Source organism: Neopsephotus bourkii, unplaced genomic scaffold (genome assembly GCF_033783945.1).
Source record: "Neopsephotus bourkii isolate Nb327-2 ecotype Australia unplaced genomic scaffold, CSIRO-AGI_Nbou_v1 NB_357, whole genome shotgun sequence".
Classification (NCBI taxonomy): Eukaryota; Metazoa; Chordata; class Aves; order Psittaciformes; family Psittacidae; genus Neopsephotus; species Neopsephotus bourkii.
In genome coordinates this window covers 1866300-1886448 of record NW_026900863.1, presented here as the reverse complement: position 1 = coordinate 1886448, position 20149 = coordinate 1866300, and the positions used below count along the sequence as shown (strand labels likewise).

General features: G+C 40.1%; 1 protein-coding gene across 3 annotated transcripts in view; it reads right to left on the bottom strand.

Annotated features, from left to right (window-relative positions):
- The window catches only part of SLIT3 (slit guidance ligand 3), a 520423-nt gene that overhangs the window by 48940 nt on the left and 451334 nt on the right, over window positions 1-20149 (bottom strand). For all 3 annotated transcript variants that reach the window (XM_061348428.1, XM_061348427.1, XM_061348429.1), the window contains exons 28-29: window positions 11749-11846; window positions 5380-5519 (exon numbers count right to left, since the gene is read on the bottom strand). In XM_061348428.1, coding sequence (XP_061204412.1) covers window positions 5380-5519; window positions 11749-11846 — 238 coding nt within the window. The remainder of the gene's footprint in view (window positions 1-5379; window positions 5520-11748; window positions 11847-20149) is intronic.

Sequence of the window (20149 nt, the reverse complement as noted above, 5' to 3'; positions counted from 1 at the left end):
CTCAAGGAAATTACAGCTAAAGTTTCAACATTTTAAAAAAGGCTGATAGTTAAATGCTTGTTTAAGCCTTCAGTGTTTATTAGGCAGTCCATATCCTTGTGGAACCACAGGGCTGAACCATGCTACCTAAAACCTTCCTGCTCCTGTAGCACGCATGTAGTTAAAAACTCCCAAGGGGGAAAACCCAACCTACAGTGCTGCTTCAGCCTCACTCAGCTGGTACTGGTGCCCACTGGTAACTGCTGCACATCCAGCAATGGTTAGTGATGGGAAACAGGCTGGAGAGCTTCAGCAAAGGGTGTCAGCCACAACTTCTTTCTTCCAGAGCTGTTTGGCTTAACTGAGTGCTTGGCTTTGGCCATGCAACATTACCACAATCAGATACGCCAGAGAAAGGGACCATAATCACTACCAGTGAATAGTGTTCTGCCTAAAAGTAGCATAACTGCAGAAATCTCAGACACCATCTACCACAGGACACCACAGGGTCCCCTAAGGTAAAATAGATCTTAGCCTTCTCTTCCAAACACATAAAACCAGAAATAGTTTCTAGCATTTTTTTCTGAGAGATGCATTTTTTATTCAAAATGTGATACAAACTGCTTACAGCTTTTTCCCAGGGACACAAACTATTTTCAACCACTTGCTTCCTGCTCTCCCTGCTGTGGAGTGCCATATACTTTAGAAAAGACCTATTTTCAGTAGTAGAAGCCACTGCCTATTTCTTTTTAGGTTTCAGAACAAAGAGGTGTGGCTGTTTGCTGAGGCTTTACAGGATCCTTAGCAAACCCTGAATATTTCCTGATTTGTTTTGTGTGTAAGCACCACACATGTCTGCTTCTGGCTAAAATCAAACACCTAGGAGGAAGAAAAAGCCACAGCAAACAAACAAGACAAAGCAGACTATTAAGTAAAGCATAAACCCATTCAAAGTACATGTTTGGTACAGCCCATTTGCTCCTTTACATACGTTTGGACCCCTCTTCAAGTGAGAGCACAGACAGTGAGACTGAAGAGGGGATCTCTTTTTGGAGGTATGAAACTGTACATGAACTGTCAGCAAAACAGTGGCTCTCAAGACAGTAGTGAATAGAAAACAGGAATGCAAAGGAAAAATTGTATGGATTTTGTCCTATGTTTCTAACCACAAAGTTAGGGAGACAGCAGAATGTTTATATCATCAGCTGGAGATAGGCCATGTTAAAGCCCAAAAGACAGAAATGAGAAAAACACAAAAAGAATGAGGGTGACTGATCTAAATTCATAGTTTTCACTTTCGATGTTCCTATACATGCTTGGTTTTGAAGAGGAGGAAATCCTATAAACTGTAAGGAGAAGCTGTAATTCATCAATAGGTACAACCAGGTTGTAAACCAGCCCCTGGGCTGCTCAGGCTTTAGAGCTGGCTGGACTTTACGTACACGGTTATCCTGCAGGAAATATATATATATATATATATATAATTTAGCTTCAGGATCAAAATAACCAGTTGGGGAGAGGGAAGAAAAAGACATTGGCTTACAATAAAAGCCATCAGGACTCTGATACACAGCAAGAGTATCAGTCTGATCATGTAAAACCAGGCAACAAGCATTGAAAATACTGACTTCAGGAATTGTGAGGAAACCTGGCAGTGCAGGTCAGGGCCTGAATCTTCCTTTATGGCCATCAGGTCTCTTGCCTATCCTCCCTCTCAGTTTCATGGAATCCGTTTGTGTTTGCACATTGTTTTAAGTGAGTAGCTGGAAAGGCATTAGGAAGGAGGTTATTGTGAGTGTGGGCTGGGTTTGGTGTGTGGGTGGGTGGTTTTGGGTTTTTTTTAAATGAAAGTGAAACGGAGCTGGAGTGTGGGAAATTCCTTCCCTCAGCAGTCACTTCACAAATGGGCCATTTTTCATCTCCTTGAGTGGGGGAAAAGACTGTCACAGAATTTTAAAGGAAAACACTGCAAAAAGTTATTAATTGAAGAAAGATCTTTGGCCTTCATTATTCCAACCAGTGAAAGCAAAACTTCAGTATTTGAGATATTGTTTCCTAAAAAGGCTGTAACAAGTAAAACTCGTCAGACAGAGATAAAGCAGGGAAATACTAAGGTATGGAAAAAACCAAACCCTGGATACTGCAACTCTGTTAACAGTCAACAATTTCCACACATGCATTTTTAATTTGCATTTCATTTAGAAACATAAGATTTACTATCATCATTTAACCATTCGCCAACTAAACCAAAGGGAATCCTAAATATTTCTTAACACCACACATACATGCTCTCGTATCTTCTTCCTCCTTGTATTCATAGTATTCTTTGTATGAAAACACACATTAATTCCACACATGCAGTGTTTACAGTAATATCATTGCAGTCTTACCAGCATTATGGCATCCAAGACTGTAAGAGTGATAAGGGATTCACGCTACCTACTTCACAGTGCTCCTAGAGCTTGCCTGCCTCTAGTCAAGAAAATAAGCAATCTGCAATAGCTGAGCTGGACATTTCTAACCAACAGCCTGGATGTTACTCAAAACATCACAGATCATCAGTACAGAACCATCTAGTCTGGTCTCCAGTGTAATGTAGGCCATTCTTGAACTAACTTGTGTTTTAACTACAGCATCTGCTGAGAAATTCAGTTTGTATTTAGAAGCAACAACTCTTGTACAATTACACTGGTAGGCGTGGATGCTCTGGATCTCTTCAGCCATGAAGGCCATGTTCACCAAAAAACCTTCTAAAGAAACTTCTATTCTCCATGCACGTGTTTGCTCTGACTGCCTACGCTTTGTTAAGCCAAGTAAGATTTTTCATGAGTTTTTCCAAGACCTATTTTTAATCCCCCAATGTTTTTTTATCTTTCACTTCTAATCCTCTTTCTCATCTCTCAACCACTCCTTAAGTTCTGAACACCAGAACAGAGTATAGTATTTGAGCACAACATAAAGAGCACAGAGTAAGTATTCCTGACCCCTCCAGTGACCCACTTTCTCTCTGAAACCTTAACATTCAATGTTCTTCACATATTCAACACAATATTAAAGTCATCTGCACCTACCCTGTTTTTTTAAGAGATACTGCCATAGCAGCTTCGTGTATTCCTTCAGTATAAAAAGGTTTAAAGAGAGTATATACAGAGATGCCCTGAATGTCACAGGAGACTACAGTCAAACTCTTTGGTCAACAGATCCTTCTCTTTTCAGGTCATGTACACAAATCCTTTCAAAGCATTTCTTCACGACTTGCTTATGTACTGCCAAGGAATTTGCTTAGCTGCTGTTCATTCAATCAAGTCACTTCAGATAATGTCCAATTTCTTGTGTTTGGATTCAACTCTTAGAGGACCCTCAAAACCACAGCTCAGATTGACTTGGCTGGTATGTAACTTATGTTTGGCTGATGTCTTATATTCTTCCAACCATTTCATGCTGCTCCCTGCCTTTCTGCTCAGAGAGGTTCAGGTATACTCTGACAGGTATTTCATCACAGCTAGCTGAGTCCTTCCCAGTGACTGATCAGGTGTGATGAAATATCCCCCTCCAAAATGGAGGCAAAACAGACTAAGGCAATCTTTTCATCACCAAACTCTTCCTATTTTTAAGCAACATAAACTATTGTAACCTTTCAGGTTTTCACTTATGATTCATATTATATTTTCCAGAAGTAATTCCTGCTCTTCTTCAACAATTCAGTTTGTTTTGACTGTAGTCAGAGCCATTGCCTGCATTGTGATAAAAAATGCTTATTGCATGCTATATCCAATTGTGTGCATCCCACATTGCAAGGCTGAGATTTAGTATTTGACAAACTCCTGCTAATAAGCATAAGAACAGCACAGGCAATATTCAAGGGAAAATAAAAAGAGCTGGAAGGTGATTAAAACAGATTTCAAACCTGATCATGGATTATCGTGAGTCTTTTGGTCCCTGCCCATACCTCCACTTGAGAAGAAATCTCAATCTAGTTCTTTTCTACCTTTTTCGTCTGTGAAAAAAAAACAAACCCATCCTGCAACATGTTAAAAGGAAAGTGCATTTGCATAGGTACTGCATTCAGTTCCTTACTAGATATGTCTTTTCTTGGCAAATTCAAGGCAAATATATTTCCTCTTGTAAATGTAAAGACTCCTCCTCCTTGTGTAGAGTTTTATTTGAAACCACCCAGGAGCAGCTCGTATAAACAGTGCACAAGTAAGCACAATGGGCTCAACATCCTATAAGCAAAATGCTCTACTCTGCTAAGCTGAAGTTTTTCAGTTTTTTTGGCAGAAATATCATTTGAGAACTCCAATAAATGTACATTCAAGTCATAAGGCGTTTCTCAGCTCAAGATTTACATGGGCCCCCTTTGTATCAGCCACAGAAGTATTTTAAGAGTTTGGAAATTCTAGAAGCTTTCCTCCTGCCTTACTCAGCCACTCAAGCTTGATTCTCATTAAATCCCCTGACATGTAATATATTCCAGTGTACAAGAAGCCCTTCATTACTTCTCCATGCTTAGAAGGTAATAAACTCATTTCAAAGGATGGAAGTAGGAACTATTGCAGGTGTTTCCTTACCACTCCATGCTGAGCCAGGAAAGCCATGCTAACACAGTTTGAATGAGTCAATGGTGTGCTCCAGTGATGACTTGAGAAAAAGCATTTTTAGATTTCAGTTAAGAGGGTTTCTGCTCTAGCAGAAGGTTTAGGAAGGAATTTATCTGAAATGCAGGATGGGCTCTGGAGTTACAGATTTCATTTCCAACTCAGTTACCAACTTCTGTCACTGTGGACTTAGCACACCCGCTGAGCTACAACTTAGTCCACAGTTTCTTACGCACCTTTTGCTCTTCCACTTGTGAAATGGAGATAATGAACTCAAACAGCACACTGTCAGCTCATTTTCTTTAATAACTAAATAAAGAGGAAGAAAAAAAGGGTAGGGAATGTGTCTTGAGGTCTCAGGCGAAAGCCATGCCCCAAAAGCTTTTCTCCTACCATAATTTCAACAGGAACTATCTCTATTTTCCAAGATTCAGAACAGATGCATATATATCAGACTCTGCTCAGTACTGGGAATATTTCTGAAACACATTTAGAGACTGTGTGTGTATAAGTACAGATACCTCTGATACCTTCAACTTCATTATTTTTTACTGCCTTTTACAGTGAGGCATTGGTATTTTGACTCAGAACTAAGTGGCCATGTTTGTGAGCATGTGTATTGCAATATTGGTAAACTAAAATCCTTCCAGTAAGGCATTCAGGTTGCTTTAAAATGGGACTAGATTCTTGGTTAATTATGCACTCTTGGACAAAGTAAATGTGAGTTTGCTCCCTTCCCTTCAGGCACTGAAGGGACTCCTCACGGATTCCTGTTATTTTTTTGGTTGTGGCTCCCTCTTACCTGTGTAGTTAGGAGGGCAGATACAGACATAGTTGTTGATCCCATCCACACATGTAGAGTTATTCTCACAGTCATTATCCTCGCAGTCATCTGGGTTTATTTCACACCTCTGCCCCTCATACCCAAGCAGACAAGAACAGCTTTGGAGAAAGAAAGAAGATGATCTAAGTTAGCATGGCTCAGAAGGGGCAGGAGGTTTGAGGTATACAACTGAAGTTAAAACATACAGTAGTGAGTTGCTGGAGCCAAACTCACTGCTGCTGTGCAGTACAGAGCACTTAAATCCAATGTGTTTTGTGAAGGATGCAGCCTGATGATTCATGGGGTCATGCAATCATTTACATGAGACATAAAAGCAGCAGCAGGAGACAGCCTCTGTCATGCTTCCCTTTGCCGACTCGATAACACTAGCTCCGAGTTGAAGTAAGCAACCCCAGGGCGAGAGAGTAAACACCACAATGTTCAAATCTCCGCCTTCTCTGTTAGTGATTTTGGGAGTGTGTGGATTCTTGCCTACCAAGGACTGCACAATCACAGGGTAACTTGGCAGCTTTCAGATAGCTCACTCTCTTTGAAGAACAATGGCTCAAATTGAGTTTACAGACATAACATTTTCTTCTCGTTACCACTTTGCCACTTGTCCAAACAAGAAATGGTTGCAAATGATTGCTTTTACAAGTGCAATAAGGTTTCAGTACTTCTGCAGATCCTCTAACATTGTTCTGCAGAAGAGCTGATGATGTCTAGGTAATTCAACTAAAACACAAACAAACAATGGTTCTGTGAGGATGTGGACACTACTGAAGAGTAATGACACCAAATATTTTCTCTCACAAGTCTGTGATGTATGGTCCCTAGAGGGAGTGTAAGAAACTAAGTGGTTGAGGAATTACTTCTTTTTTTTTTTTTTTTCAATCTCCGTTTCATCTCTAGATCTAAAAGTTCTGGTTGCTAAGAGAATCTTTATATTTTAAACTAGCTGTAAGTGATGAAGAGGTGGAGGCCAGAGTTTCCTAAAAGGGAGTCTAAAAACACATGTTAAGTGCTCCAGTCATTTCACTGGCTTCTAAGAAGCCAGCAATGACATTTGAAGTTTGGGATTGCCAGTACCGGTGTTCACTAGTCACAGAAAGGGGGGGTGGGGGGGTGGGGGGTGTGGAAGGGAAGGGTCGTTTTGGGTCTCAGTCCAAACTACACATTCACTCAGCTTTTCATTTCCTTTCCCAAGGTTCTGGTGGCAGAAAAGGAACTGAACGAATGTAAAGCACTACTGATTGATGAGGAGGAAAACCAGAAAGCACCAGCGCAGTCACACTAACTGCCATCCACTGCTTTCTGAAACGAGGAGCATTTCCCATGCAGAGATAGCTGCAGGGTACTTTTTGTTCAACTCAGACGGAGAAGGTGGACATAAGGTGGTTAGCCCTCTTCCTGTAGGTGTCATGGAATTGGGAATGCCCTGAATAAATAGGAGATTTTCAGAATCTATGAAAGATTGCTCTCAGCATGACATCTGCTTCTGTTCCTCCTGTGTGCCACAGACTGAGCAGAGTGCAGGGACTCCCAAGGGAGGGATGGACAGGGCTCTGCATCTACGTTCAGTAGGTCCTAGGTTGGACCCTGAGGGTAAGGTTTGATTCTTTATGATATGTGCAACCTCAGAAACCAAGGGAATAAACAAAGAGGAGGAAAAAAAGGGCAGGGAATGTGTCTTCAGCCATCACAACAGTAAGATCTTGTACATGGGTACAGAACAGGCATATAGGTCACATGCTAACAGTCGTCTTCATTCAGTTCTGCAGGGACCATTCCCAGGTCATGAGAGTTAGAAAACCTTCACTATGAATAACCAAAACCAAACTGCTCAAATAAATCCAATTTAGGACACAATAAATCAATAAGGAATATTTTCTTTTCCTGTCTCAAGCTCATTATTGCTAAGAAAATACGCCCTCTTGCTGACCCTGCAACGATCCAGAGGATCACAGGAGGCAGATAAGGAAGAAGAGCTGGTACACGGTCTTCTGTGTCAATACAACTGTTAGGGAGTGGGTTAAAGACATCTAATTATATACAGTGACACATTCATCATGTCTCTCTTTTCGATTACAAAACCCCATTTTCAGGGGTTTCTAACTCTGCCATAAAAATATGCTCCAGGCTGTAATTTGGCATCCAAGGGCCCAGTTTGGGAGCACAAATTCTTCTCTCCATTTTAAGAAAAGCAACAAGAGTGGCTTTGTGCTGGTTATTTTTATGTGAATATAACACCATTTTCCTTCCACAAAAGGACTGGGACAGCGTGGATGTATGCAATTAAAAATGACATTATTAAATACTCTTACTGTAATTGTTCAACTCAGTAGAGTTACCATTAGTAACAATACATATGGGATTGTTAACATACAATTGCTCAGTATTAGGACACATTCCACACTGAAGGAAATGTCAGCATAATTGATGACATTTGGCTACTGGTCCCTATGTATTACAGGGAGTCTTTACATGCTTACGTATGATTCTTTATTTTGATTTGCATTCAAATGTGCCAAATCTAAGGACTGAAATTAAAGATAAAACATACAACTTGGGACCCGCATTGAAGCAGATGTTGAAAGAGTTGCAGTTTGGATTTTCCCAGAAAAAAACTAAGAAGAAAAATGAAGTTTGCCGAGTGAGCGGAAGGTCATCAACCCAGGCTCCAGCTGACCCAGAGAGAAAATGAATTCCAGAGGCAACGACGAAAACTTTATCCTGACTAAACAGTGAAGCAGTGTGAGACAGCATTTCATCTGGACCTCAGGAACAATGGAGCCACGCGGGGAAGAGTTATTTTCTAAGACACTGTGACTGCATTAAAGTCCAAATTCCCTATTCCTCTAGTTTAGGGAATTTCTGTTAGTGTTGTGTTTTCCTACAAATAAATAAACCAAAACTGAATAAACCCTCATTATCCTCATGAAAGCAAAAAGGAACACAGAACTTCAGGGCAACATTTTTGGGGTAAACTTTTAGAGCTGAAGCGTACTGACAATGTTGTTAGTTTACTATATTAACTTTCTTCCCCATAAAATCTAATGAAACAATTTAGCATCTGCTTATTAAAATAGGCACTGTATTAAAATAGGCAAGTATCACCTTTCAAAAAAGATCAACTTTAAAAGAGATAGTCAATTCTTTCAGGAGTATTACAGTTACTTGGTAAAGGAGCTTTTGACATCTACATCCCAATGGAGTAGCCTCTAAGACTGGAAGTGCAGTGTATTTCCTTGAACAAGGCTGAATTAACACCAGGGAGTTAATCAGTTCCAGGATTTTACATTTATGAGGGAACCTAGAGTTTGTGGCAAATGCTAAAGAAAATGCTCTGGAAAAGGGAGGAGATTTTATATGGAGAAAAGTTAAAATCATCCAGAGACTTGGCTTCCCAACACCACAGGTTACCAAAGATAATCTGGTTGCCTGTGGCTAACTGAAGCAGAGCTGACAGCTCTGCCTCCCTTGTCGAAGACTTACTTACAGGCATACTAAATGACTGTCTGATTGTCCATCTTTTTTAATCAGTCTCAATAAGCACCATTCTTGGCAACCTCTTCTCAAAGAAAACATAGATCAGGTTAGATTAGAAAGAGCTATTCAAAGGGAGGAAGAACCAAGCCGCACAGTGGCACTTGACCGTTTTTTAATGCAGAAGTCATCCCTACCCAAGAAAAGAGAATGTGAGAATTAGTCAGAATTGAGAAAGTGCAAGAATAAAAGATGATGAGAAGGACTCAAGAACTCAAGCTGAATCTCTGCCCGTCAGCTGTCGCACCAGGACCTGCTATTACACCAAATCTGAGTGTCCCAGTCCCCTGCTGCTGCCAGCCCTGGTGGGTACCAGGCACAGTAGGCGAGTCAGGCTGGAATCCTGGTCACCACTATGAATTTCCTGTCTTTGCCTGGGGAACATCACCACCTTAGCATTATTGAAAAGGTAATTTTCTTGTCTAAGGCTACAGAAACTTGAGAGTTAAGCAGCTTGGCATTTCACAGGGAGAGAGTTTTGGCTTAAGTTTCCTTTTTACAAGAGTAAAGATTTGACAAGTTTGGCAGCAGAGCTTGTATATGAATATATTTCCCTAGGGAAGAGAATATACAGAAGATATAATTTCTTTTACAGGCCACACAACAGAAAAATCCAAGGAGGCCTCTCATGAAAATGGTTTTGACATCCGCTTCCTCACAGCATATAATCTAAGGCAACGTTTTCCCATCGTGATGAACACAATCTATATGCACATAACTCTGACTGCTGCCATCCACTGGAAAGGATATTTCCCACCAAAAAACCCCAACCCAACCTATCAACCAAACTCAATGACAAAGTACTTCTTTATCTTCCCTGTCACTGGCTGTTCCATCCCACACCACATAACTCTATGACATGCTAAAGCTCCATGTTCCTCTTCTCCAGAGCAGCTGAGGCTATGGACTGACTGAATTAAAAACATGGAGAGAAAACAGAGCAACACATAAGCTGAACATTCAATTTTATGAAGCAAGATTTTGATGAGATATGGTTTTATGTGTCTTTTATTAGACCAGCCAAAACTATATAAATAACTATAAAAGCAGAAACCTCCCCTAAAAAGCCTCAAATGTTGTTAAGCAACAAAACCACCCCTGCAATTTTATAAAGGATCTCAAAAACTACACGAATTTGGAACTGAAGCAAAGCCTCTGAAACTGTAAAATTCTTCATGAGAAAATTTCAGAAGTAGCTTTTATTTCAGGTCATTCCAAACTTTTTACTTTCTACCACAGAAAAGAACAAAAATGCTGAAGAAAACCCTGATCCAAACTCCATGTTGAAGCCTTTATTCTAGTATTATGGATGTTATAAAATGTTTTACTAGCATATTTTTAGTATCAGCTAGATTTTGGAGAAATGAGTACTGAGTGACAGAAAACAGATATTCTATTATGGTACAATTCTGCTTTGGCATAAGCTGGAAAAAGCTATCTAAACACTATTACGTGAAAGCGACCAAAAGGGAACCCGAACTGAAGATCACCAGACCTTTATTCTTCTCAAGCAGAAACCAAACCATAACTTTTACTCCCAAAACTGCTTGGCCTGCTAAAATCTGAATCAAGAAGAGGTATATCAGATCAGAGCAGTGGTTTCACCAAAACCTAGAGGGTCTGTGAAGTCGTGTGACCATTTGCATACGCTGTGATCTACAGAGCCTCATTATCCTCTCCCACCACCATGCACTGGTATGACCCTACAGACCTCTGCCCAGAAGATGTGCTCTTTTGCTCTGCTCAGCGCCTTGTCATGAGTGCTCAAACTGAGCTCTAAACTGCCCCTCATGGGCACTATTTTGAGCCAATCCTGTTTTCTGACAGATGATATGGGTTTGCTGACTTGGTTAACAGTTAACCTCAGTTGGAACAGTCTTAATCACAGCTGAAACCAAACTGTAATCAAAATGCACTTCTTTGACTCCCTGCTCATACCAGTTATAAACCTTGTATTTCCATGTCTCCCTCCAGATGCCATTCATAGGCAGCTACACATAGAAGACAAAACAGCAGCCTCAATAACGTGTAAGTTTGTAGAAGTGAAGTTTTTGTATATGCCATTGAAAGAAAAGTGTGGTGTACTTTTGCACATATTTGGTAAGAAGAAAGGATAAATAGTGAGGACTAAATCTATGAAAATTTCAGCAACTCTCTTCTGAAAATAAAAATTCTATCAACTTTAATAACAAAGAGTGGCCGAAGCCTCAAACTTGTATTTTCTCAGCTGTCAAGGAAGGAGTGCCTGTAGCGGCACAAATCTTTCAGTTACTTCATGAAAATTTCTAGACTTTTCTTGGAGTAACCCCCCCTATTCTATATCATTCTTGCATGACTAAAACTGAAATCTGTCTTGTCCAGCTGCAAAGGCTATTCTCTGGCAGGCACAGATGGGGCGATCTCTCCATGTTTTCTAATTGTTTCTCTCAAGGTTGTTTGTCTACAAGATTCTTCAATATGAAAACATTTTGCATCTGGTTGTCAAGCAACAGATGCTTACTTTATAAATATAAAAAAAGGGTATGTGAGTTTGAAATGCCCCAAGAAAAATTAGCATAGAGATAACACAATGCAGAACAGGGAGACTGCTCAAAATAGCTCTTAAGAGTATATTCTGTGAGAAAATAAGGAGGCCTGTTTAAGAGGTAGCAATATGTCACCACAATGAAACCATATTAATTACTTTTTATGGCAAATAGAAGTGTCACACACAGTAGCTTTTATAAAGTGGCCATTATAATTCATTAATACAAAGTAAAACCACATTTAATAGCTCATTTTAAATGAATTTTGTGTCACTACCTGAATCCATCTTTATTTGCTTCAGTGAGGTGGCAAGTCCCTCCATTCTGACATGGATTTTGGATGCAAGAATTAATGGGCACACTGCAGTCACGACCCTATTTGGGAAAATTCAGAAGAAACAAGGTTAGTAAGACACACCATCTCAATCAATGTCTTTTGCTCCTTTACCTTATGCGCGGCACCATTTACAAGGGGTCTGTGGTCTTCAAGTCACATCACCTAACGTTCTCTACTGATGGTTCACAATTTAAGTGAGAAATTGGGCAATGGGTCTGGTGGGTATCTTGGTATTTGTTCAGCTTCAAGATTTTAGTTAACTCTTTCATTTGCCTGGTTTAAGGAAACAGCTGGTTTTGTCACAACTTTAACACACTATCATCTCTAATGCTAGTTACAATGAAAAGAATTAATCATGACCACAGTTAAGTAGAAGGCCACACAGTCAGCCCAGGACCACATAGTCAGCACTCTTTCCACCACATTTACCCAGTGCTCACTTAAAACACTGCAACAGTACACCGTTGCTCATTGCTATGTGTTGTCAAAACCTAAAGGGGAAAATTCATGTTTATCATGGGAGCTGAGTTTGAATTTCTGTACAGAACACACCAAATCCTGTTTCAGATACTATCACTGCATCAGTTCCCTTCTTAAAGATTGCCCTGAAATAAACAACCATTCCAAATGAACTCCACTGTTACCAACTGACTGTTTATTGGCTCTTCAAGGCATTGGCAGATTTCTCTGATTACAACAGCCTATAAAGTTGGCAAATCCATCACAGAGTTTGCTCTTGCTTTTCAATTACACAGCAGGGTGGAATAAAGACACCTGAAAGCCTCAATACTCAAGGGATCTGTGCAATCACAAGAAGTGCAAGAGATCGCTCTATGCTCTTCCTACTGAAGGTCCCGTTATCAATGGCCCTCTGCCAGCTCATCTACTGGAAAGCTGATACATGACTGCAATCAAGCTGAGGAAAATATCTCAGGAGACACATTAATTCAGTCACAGTTGCCAGGGCTTGTGCCTTGTTATTGCTGTTATTTACGTTGTACTTTAGAGGAATTACAATGGTAAATTTAGTTCTAAGTTTCTAAACAATGAGAGCAGATGCCAGCTGTGATACTGGTTCCTAGCAGCTGAAGCTTCTGTGTATGAGTACTGATCACTACCCTACCACTGCCTACTTATCCGGCTGACAACACTCAGCAGAAGTCACGCCTTTCTCCACATATTTGCAACAGCCTCCAACCCTTTTCAGACTCCACATACCTGGTGTGATGTACTGGAATGGGGGACACTCAGACGACCGTGTTGACAAAATGGAGCATCATGATGCTTCAGCCCTATACTGTGCATGAGAGCATCAGCTGTTGTTTTTCCACCTAGATTCAGACTCTGTTGTTCTCACAAGATACATGATTACATCAGAATTAAGAACAGACTTTGAGAAGCTTAACACTGTACTTGGCAGATACCTGACTTGCCTCAGGATGAACAGTTGTGTTAGAAAAGGCATACAAAAGGACTATTGGAATGTTCAAGGAGAAGGAGCAACTACTTTGGAAGAATACACTATAAAGACTAGGATTCTTCTGTCCAGAGAAAAGAAAACGGATGGGGGTGATATGACTGAGGTTTACAAAATCATGGAGGTGGTGAATGCAGAATTTCACACACTGAATCCCTTATCACCAGAGGGGCACTTACTGATGTCAGAACATTAGTGTAATGCAGATAAAAGAAAACACTTCTTCCGAAGCATGAGCTCCTGGGATGCTTTTGCCACAGGAAGTTGTGAAGTCAGATAATATAAATGCCATTAGACAAATTCACATACAATGGATCTAAATTAGATATATGAAAGGCAAGAGCTTCTCCAGTTGGATGACTGTGGGTGCTAGGAGAACTGGAGAGGAGTGGTGGCCAGGCTTGTGTACTCTCCCCAAACAGTAAAGATCTGCTGCTGCCCCATGAAAGACAGAATGCTGAAGTAAATGCACGAGACCTATTATTGCATTTCTCATGTTATGTTAAAGTTACTGAAAGACTTATTTGGTTTTCAACAAGGGAAATGTTCCCTATCTTTTCTTTTCAAAGGAACCAAGGTGCTCCCTGAACCAAGACTACATGTCTTTGTGAATTATAAGGGAATGATCTCTAAGGAAAACTACATGCTCAGCTCTTGACCAGTGTGCCCATTTCCAACAATGTGCCCATCCAGGAGGTGATGAGGATTGTGCTGGTTCTCTGGTTGTTCAAGTTCCGATCATGCTTGAAGTACAGCATAAATAATAGCAATAATCTGAATTTACCTCTGGAGTGCTTATCTTGACATTGGTGCCACCTCCATTAAGCCTAATCAAGGCATTAAAAAACCCAAACCAGTAGTGAACTTTACTACAGAGCTCATTTGATCTGGTTTGTCCACTCATTATTGTAGGCTCTCCCTTTCATGTAACGCAGTTCAGTCCTCCAAACAGCCCGAGATCTTAGGTATTTTGTCAGGTAGGACATATTGCCATCTGACTGCAGGAAGAATTAAGGCACATGGGAATTACACTTTTGTCCATCACCACAGAGAAGTTTGTTACACAAACGTAAGACAAAGCTGTATGTCTTGAGGCTCTGTCCCCAGCACTCCCAAGAGAGGAGAAGCAGCTTTGAGTGGTAAACTTGTGCAAATAGAAGGAAATAGAGACATCCTTTTCCTTCGCTGAATGAGAAGAGAAACAATTCCAAGGAACAACAGAAAGTCCTGGCCAGCCCCCTGCCCCCCCCACAGCAGTGCAGGCAGCATGTGAAGCCCTCACCCAAGACCTGACAGAGAGGGCTTCTGCTTCGTCTACGCTGCGCCTGCCAAGCAGCCTGTCCTTCTCCATTTGAAATCCCGGGCCCCCAAATGACTCAGGGAAGAACTGGGAAAGCGCCGAGGGAAGCTCCTGCAGGTTTTATTTTGGCACCGTGTGGTCTGCAGCCCTTCACGGATGTGAGCCATGCAGAATTAGCACTAATCCACTGCCACCCTTCTGCAGCACTGCCTGTGTTCTGTCCATCTGTGTTGCGAATCCTGTGTTTACCATGTTATCCCAGAGGAGCTGGAAGATGCCATTTTGATATTTCTAAAATCACAGATACTTTTCCTGTGTCCCTGAAGAACTGGCTATTTTATAGATACATCACTAGCATCAGTTACTTCTGTTACATATGAACTCTTTATCCCTCTATCACTATATTAAGTCCTTTGCAGCTAAGCATAGCAAGAAGCAAAACAGCATCTGTTTTTCTGAAGTGTTTTGTCAGTTGAACACGGTGTAAAACAGTCCCATCACTTCTACTGTAATTATTCAGATTATTTCAAATGTTCTTGTAAAAAATTAATAAAGATAAATGTGAAAATGAGAGCAAGGCATTTCCAGTCTCTCTCACTGGCACATGAAATTTCTCATGACTTAGACTTAGCTCATTTCTGTACTGATCATGGCTGAATTATTGGCTTCTTGGGCCTCAGGCACCATGGAAACTGACTACGATGTGCTGCCGAATCCAACTTAATTACAACACTAGGTTGCCATGTGGCTTCAGGAAAATTAAGAGTCTCTCTGACTCAGTTTACTCATTGTAATAAATGGGCAAACAACACTTCATACTTCAGTGAGGATTATCTTTTCCAAGCTGACTTTATCAACAGCACATTGAGAGGCCACAAAAGAAGTACCATTTCTCTAACACAGAAGACTACAACAAAACAAAGAATTCTGTAAGGAGAGAAGTTGCAGCAAATATTGGTACTAATAAATCTACAGCAAAGCAAGAGCATTTTATTTCTCCATGAGACTGTCACTACCCAAGAGAGCCTAAAGACATTCTAGAAACATCTTTCAAATGAATAATGGACTTCTTCAGTCTCAATTTGCAGTGGACTGTTCTTCCTGGAAAAATGGAATTGCTGTCAAGCATCACTAAAATTAATTTATCTGTGAGTTGGGAAAAACTCTTTGAATTACATTCCCTGGAAATAACTACTGTTACAAAGGAGAATATTGTCTATTTGCTCCAAGATTAAAAAGCCTTTTAATGAGGTCTGAATAAGAGAAAGAGGTGCAGTCTTTGTTTCAAGAACAGGCAAGAAGATATGACTGTCTCAGCAATTCACAGGAAGAAGATGAAGGTCCCTCTGCATGCAATATTTTATTTGTAGAGCTCTTTTAAGCTGCAGTAGTTTTTTGTCTAGTCTGATAGGAAAGCATCTGATCCAAACGCTTTTATGCAATTTCTCTCATTTTCTGTAGGAGAGGAAAGGATTAGGTGTTGAAACATACCATTTCTGTAGCTAATCAGAAGACATATGTTCAGAGTCCAGCTGCCTTTTAAAATCAGAAGTATCTCAGCCTGTCCAGACTTTATCTGGGCTGCTCCAGTTCCATGTTTTGGTGAATGAGAACAGAAACTATCCCTCCTACTTAGAAAGTGTCAGCTCTTCATGTCATACACAGCAGCAATTAACTATACCAGGTATCAGTGCATATACAAGCTGTTCCTCAGTACTGCTTTGCCAAATCCTGGCCTTTATAAGTAGCCAGGACTGGAAAACATTACAGCATGATTAGTGAAACACCTGCGAACAAGTAGCAAAACCTAATAAGGACCTCAGGACGAAGACCAGAGGATAATGTGATAAAAAAGCACTCATTTGCTTTGACGCTGTTCCCATCTCTGCAGTGATACTTTAAAATGAATTGTCTATTGGTATTGTCTACGGAAACTGAAAGCTTCATTCTAGATTGTGTGGCAGAGATACGACCTCTGTCCATTTTAACGTGATCCTTCACCCGTTTCTGACAGCAGCGGGCCCAGATAAGAGGTGGCAGCATAGAGCTGGCCACAGCCATGAGGTAGAAACCTCCTGGTGTATAAAACTATCAGTGCTGACTACAGGAGAAACGTGATACAGCTGGCGATGAAGGCGCCGGCAGACAGGCAGCAGTCCATCCAACTGCAACAGTTTGTGAATAGGGAGCCCTCTTTCCAGCTAATGACAGCCTTGTTCAGTGACTATAATGTTCTAAAGCATGCTGGAAAAATGAATTAGACAAAAGAAATAGCAAAGTTTATTTGAGTTGTTAACAGTATACGTGTTCATAATAAACTGTATTTGGATGGTGTATGTAGAGAACAGATGGCAGTGCTCATGTGTTTAGTAAAGATACTAGACAAAGATAAATATAGTTAATCCAGACTTTAAATCAAGAACGAGGAAATTTTCATAAACAACTTAATTACTGAGCTCCAAATACAACTAAAGCTTTCAGGGAAATCAGACAAAACTACCAGGCAGAAAGATACTGTACTGCAAACCTAGTCCTTTATGTGTCTAATAGTGGAAGTAATGCATCCGTATAGAACTGTCCTTCTCACGCATAGTCACCCACTTGTCTTGTGGGTGTCCTGGTCAGACGTTCATAATCAATTATTATTTCAAGTAAAATTCACAGAAAGACAAATGTAGGCATGCACTGTGTTCTGTGTGGGTGCATTCAGGAATGCTATCCAAATTTACAAGTATCTGCCAGCTGTAAAATTTTAATCTCTGAATGTTGTGAAATGAAGAAATATTTGACACCTCCAGCTACTACGTGTAGCTTTGCTCTGCTTCTGCAGAGCTTGGGAAGTATTTTATTAAACACAGCTTTTGAACAATTCTGATGTATGCTGAGAGCTCGAGTGTAAAACACATCTGCACATGCCTGTGGGACTCGTTCATATATTCATATATAAACATGCACACATTCATGCATTCAACCTGCAAATGTCTAACAGCAGAGTGAAGGGCTAAATGTAGTGTGCAAACAAGTCGTGGTTCCTGATGCTTTGTATGGAAGAATCAGATGAGATGAGGTGAGATGAGAGGAGAGGGGGAAAACCATCCAGAAATTACAGAAGACTGAAACACAGCACAGAAAGAGAATTCAGTTTAAACTCTTGCATGGATTTTTTTTTTTCTTGACTTTAGCTTCCTTTTATGCTTAGTAAAGTGAGAACTATGATCAAAGCTTTTCCTGAAGTTATGGCATACAGATATCCAACAAGGCATAAACTGATGCTACAGTCTTTTACCTAGTGGCATCTTTACCAGTATCTTCTTCCACCATTTGAAATCTTTAACCCTGTGTCGTAACTAGTCGAAATTGGAGAGTAAATTGAAATATTCCCAGGTCAGGAAGGGAAAGAGTTGTCTCATAAGCAAAGTTCTGTGACATAAACCTGAATTCCACTAGAAAACTAAACTGAGAAATATGAATGAGGCACTCAGCACTTTCCCTGTAATAAGTACATTCAGCAGCCATAAATACAAAGGAGAAACAAGAACAATTTTACATAACTGGCCAAGGAAAGTCAATGCCATTAATTCAGCTACACACCCAATACACTGAATTACAAGTTTGGTAGGAAAAATTCTCTCAGGTTCTATTCATGATTGTGCATTTCAGAGGCTTTCAATGCAAAAGAAACCCAGCATCTGCTGTAATGAGACTGTGAAAAGGGAAAGTGTTGCATGAACTTCAAATCTTAAAGCAAGATATGAAAGCATGCCATCATATGCTAATCACAGCATGAAGGAGTTAATGGTCACCTCTGCTACACACCTTTGTGAAGGGAATACTCACTTATCAAATAGAGATGTTGTAAACTGAGTATGAACAAAACTAACTTTAAAATGTAAAAGTAATCTAAATACTTTTGCAGGAAGAGCTAAAAAATATGACATTGGGAATTACTGTTATTTTACAAACTGAACCATTTGAAACTTATTTTCTAATGGACTGCATGGATATTAGGATATGTGTAGGCAGCTTACACAATGATATCTATATACCGTCTGAAGCATTTCAGTAGATCCAGGTGATACTGTTCCCTTGTTTATGCTCTTTCTGGCCATGGACATAATGGCTAAGTCTCAACCTGGAAAAGATGTAGATGTAGATGACGCTCACTGGCAAGGTCAAAGAGCTACAAGAGCTGGCAGGGTGTATGCTAGATCCATCTGCTTAGGCATATATACAAATTATTTGGCAAGGCCTGGATAGTACCACAGTAATTTTGGATCAGATTGCTTTGAGACTGCCAGGTGGAAGTTGAAAGATTTTGATCATCTGTTGTTCACAAAGATGCTGTGACTCTTCCTTCTGAACACAGACTTTGCTACAGAGACAATGTCTCTGATGCCTCTAGGTTAAGATATGCACAGTGGTGATGAATCAACTATTTCTCTTTAGTCATCTGCCCCAATAGGGTAATAAAAATGTAGCTTCTGAGGATTGCTGCTTACAAGGCAATTAATTTAACATGTAAAAGCAATTAATTTCATCCAATTCTAGTTTTAAAAAGGTTTAAAACAAATTTGAATTTACCGAGACAATTCTGCTTTCTTTTTTTAGTTCACTATTGGTGATTTACAGCTGTACTTACACTGACAACAACAGCACAACAAAAGATTTGCCCACTGTCAACAAGCATAATGAGAAATACTATTTGCTAAATGGCATACAAGCTGGACTATGAACAGAAGATACACTGATCCTGGTTTTGGTGCTGCCCCCCTGCCATTTGGCTAACTTCCTCTGAAAACTCATGTTACTGTCTGAAGTGAAAATACAGACACTACTTATTTACACTCCACCATTTTCAACACTCAGTAGTTATGTTCTGTGCTAGCTAGCTTCATTCTCTACCTGATTAAACAAGGATTGGGTATGGCAGCAGCACTTAGTGACCTCCTTGTCCTTGTTGATAAATCACAATTGTCAGTTTATAGCAAATTAGGTGAACACTACTCTCTTAAGCCTCATTTTATTCAAATCAGAAAGATTTATCATCCTCCAGGGTATAATACACCTTCCATTACCTCTGTAACTAGTAATCAAGGATATGCCTGTCAAAGTCAAAGTGCAAGGATTCATCATATTATTTTTAAAAACTCTGGCTCTTCTCCTGTGAGTCTGAAATTTAATTCTCAGTGGACACCTGAGGTTTATTTTGCAATTACATTCGTTACAAAGTAAATCCTCATTGTCCTTCTAAACCTCTCCTTACATAAGCACTTTGGGTTTCAATGCTCTTTTGGGCTTTTAATTGATGACAGAAGATACCTCATTAATCTATTACTGAATCAATTCACATAGCACAGGTCTGAATTGAGTCCAGAGGTACCAGACTGGATGGGGCAGGTGCTCTAGAGCTTCCAAGGTTAAACTGGGTGATGGAGACTGTGTTAATGTTTTCAGAGATGTATAAGAAAATTAGGGTCACTGAAAATAGTTGATTTTGCTCAGAGTTTCCTATGTACATGATATCCAACCCAAAACAGTTGATACAAAGAGGACATTGAATATTT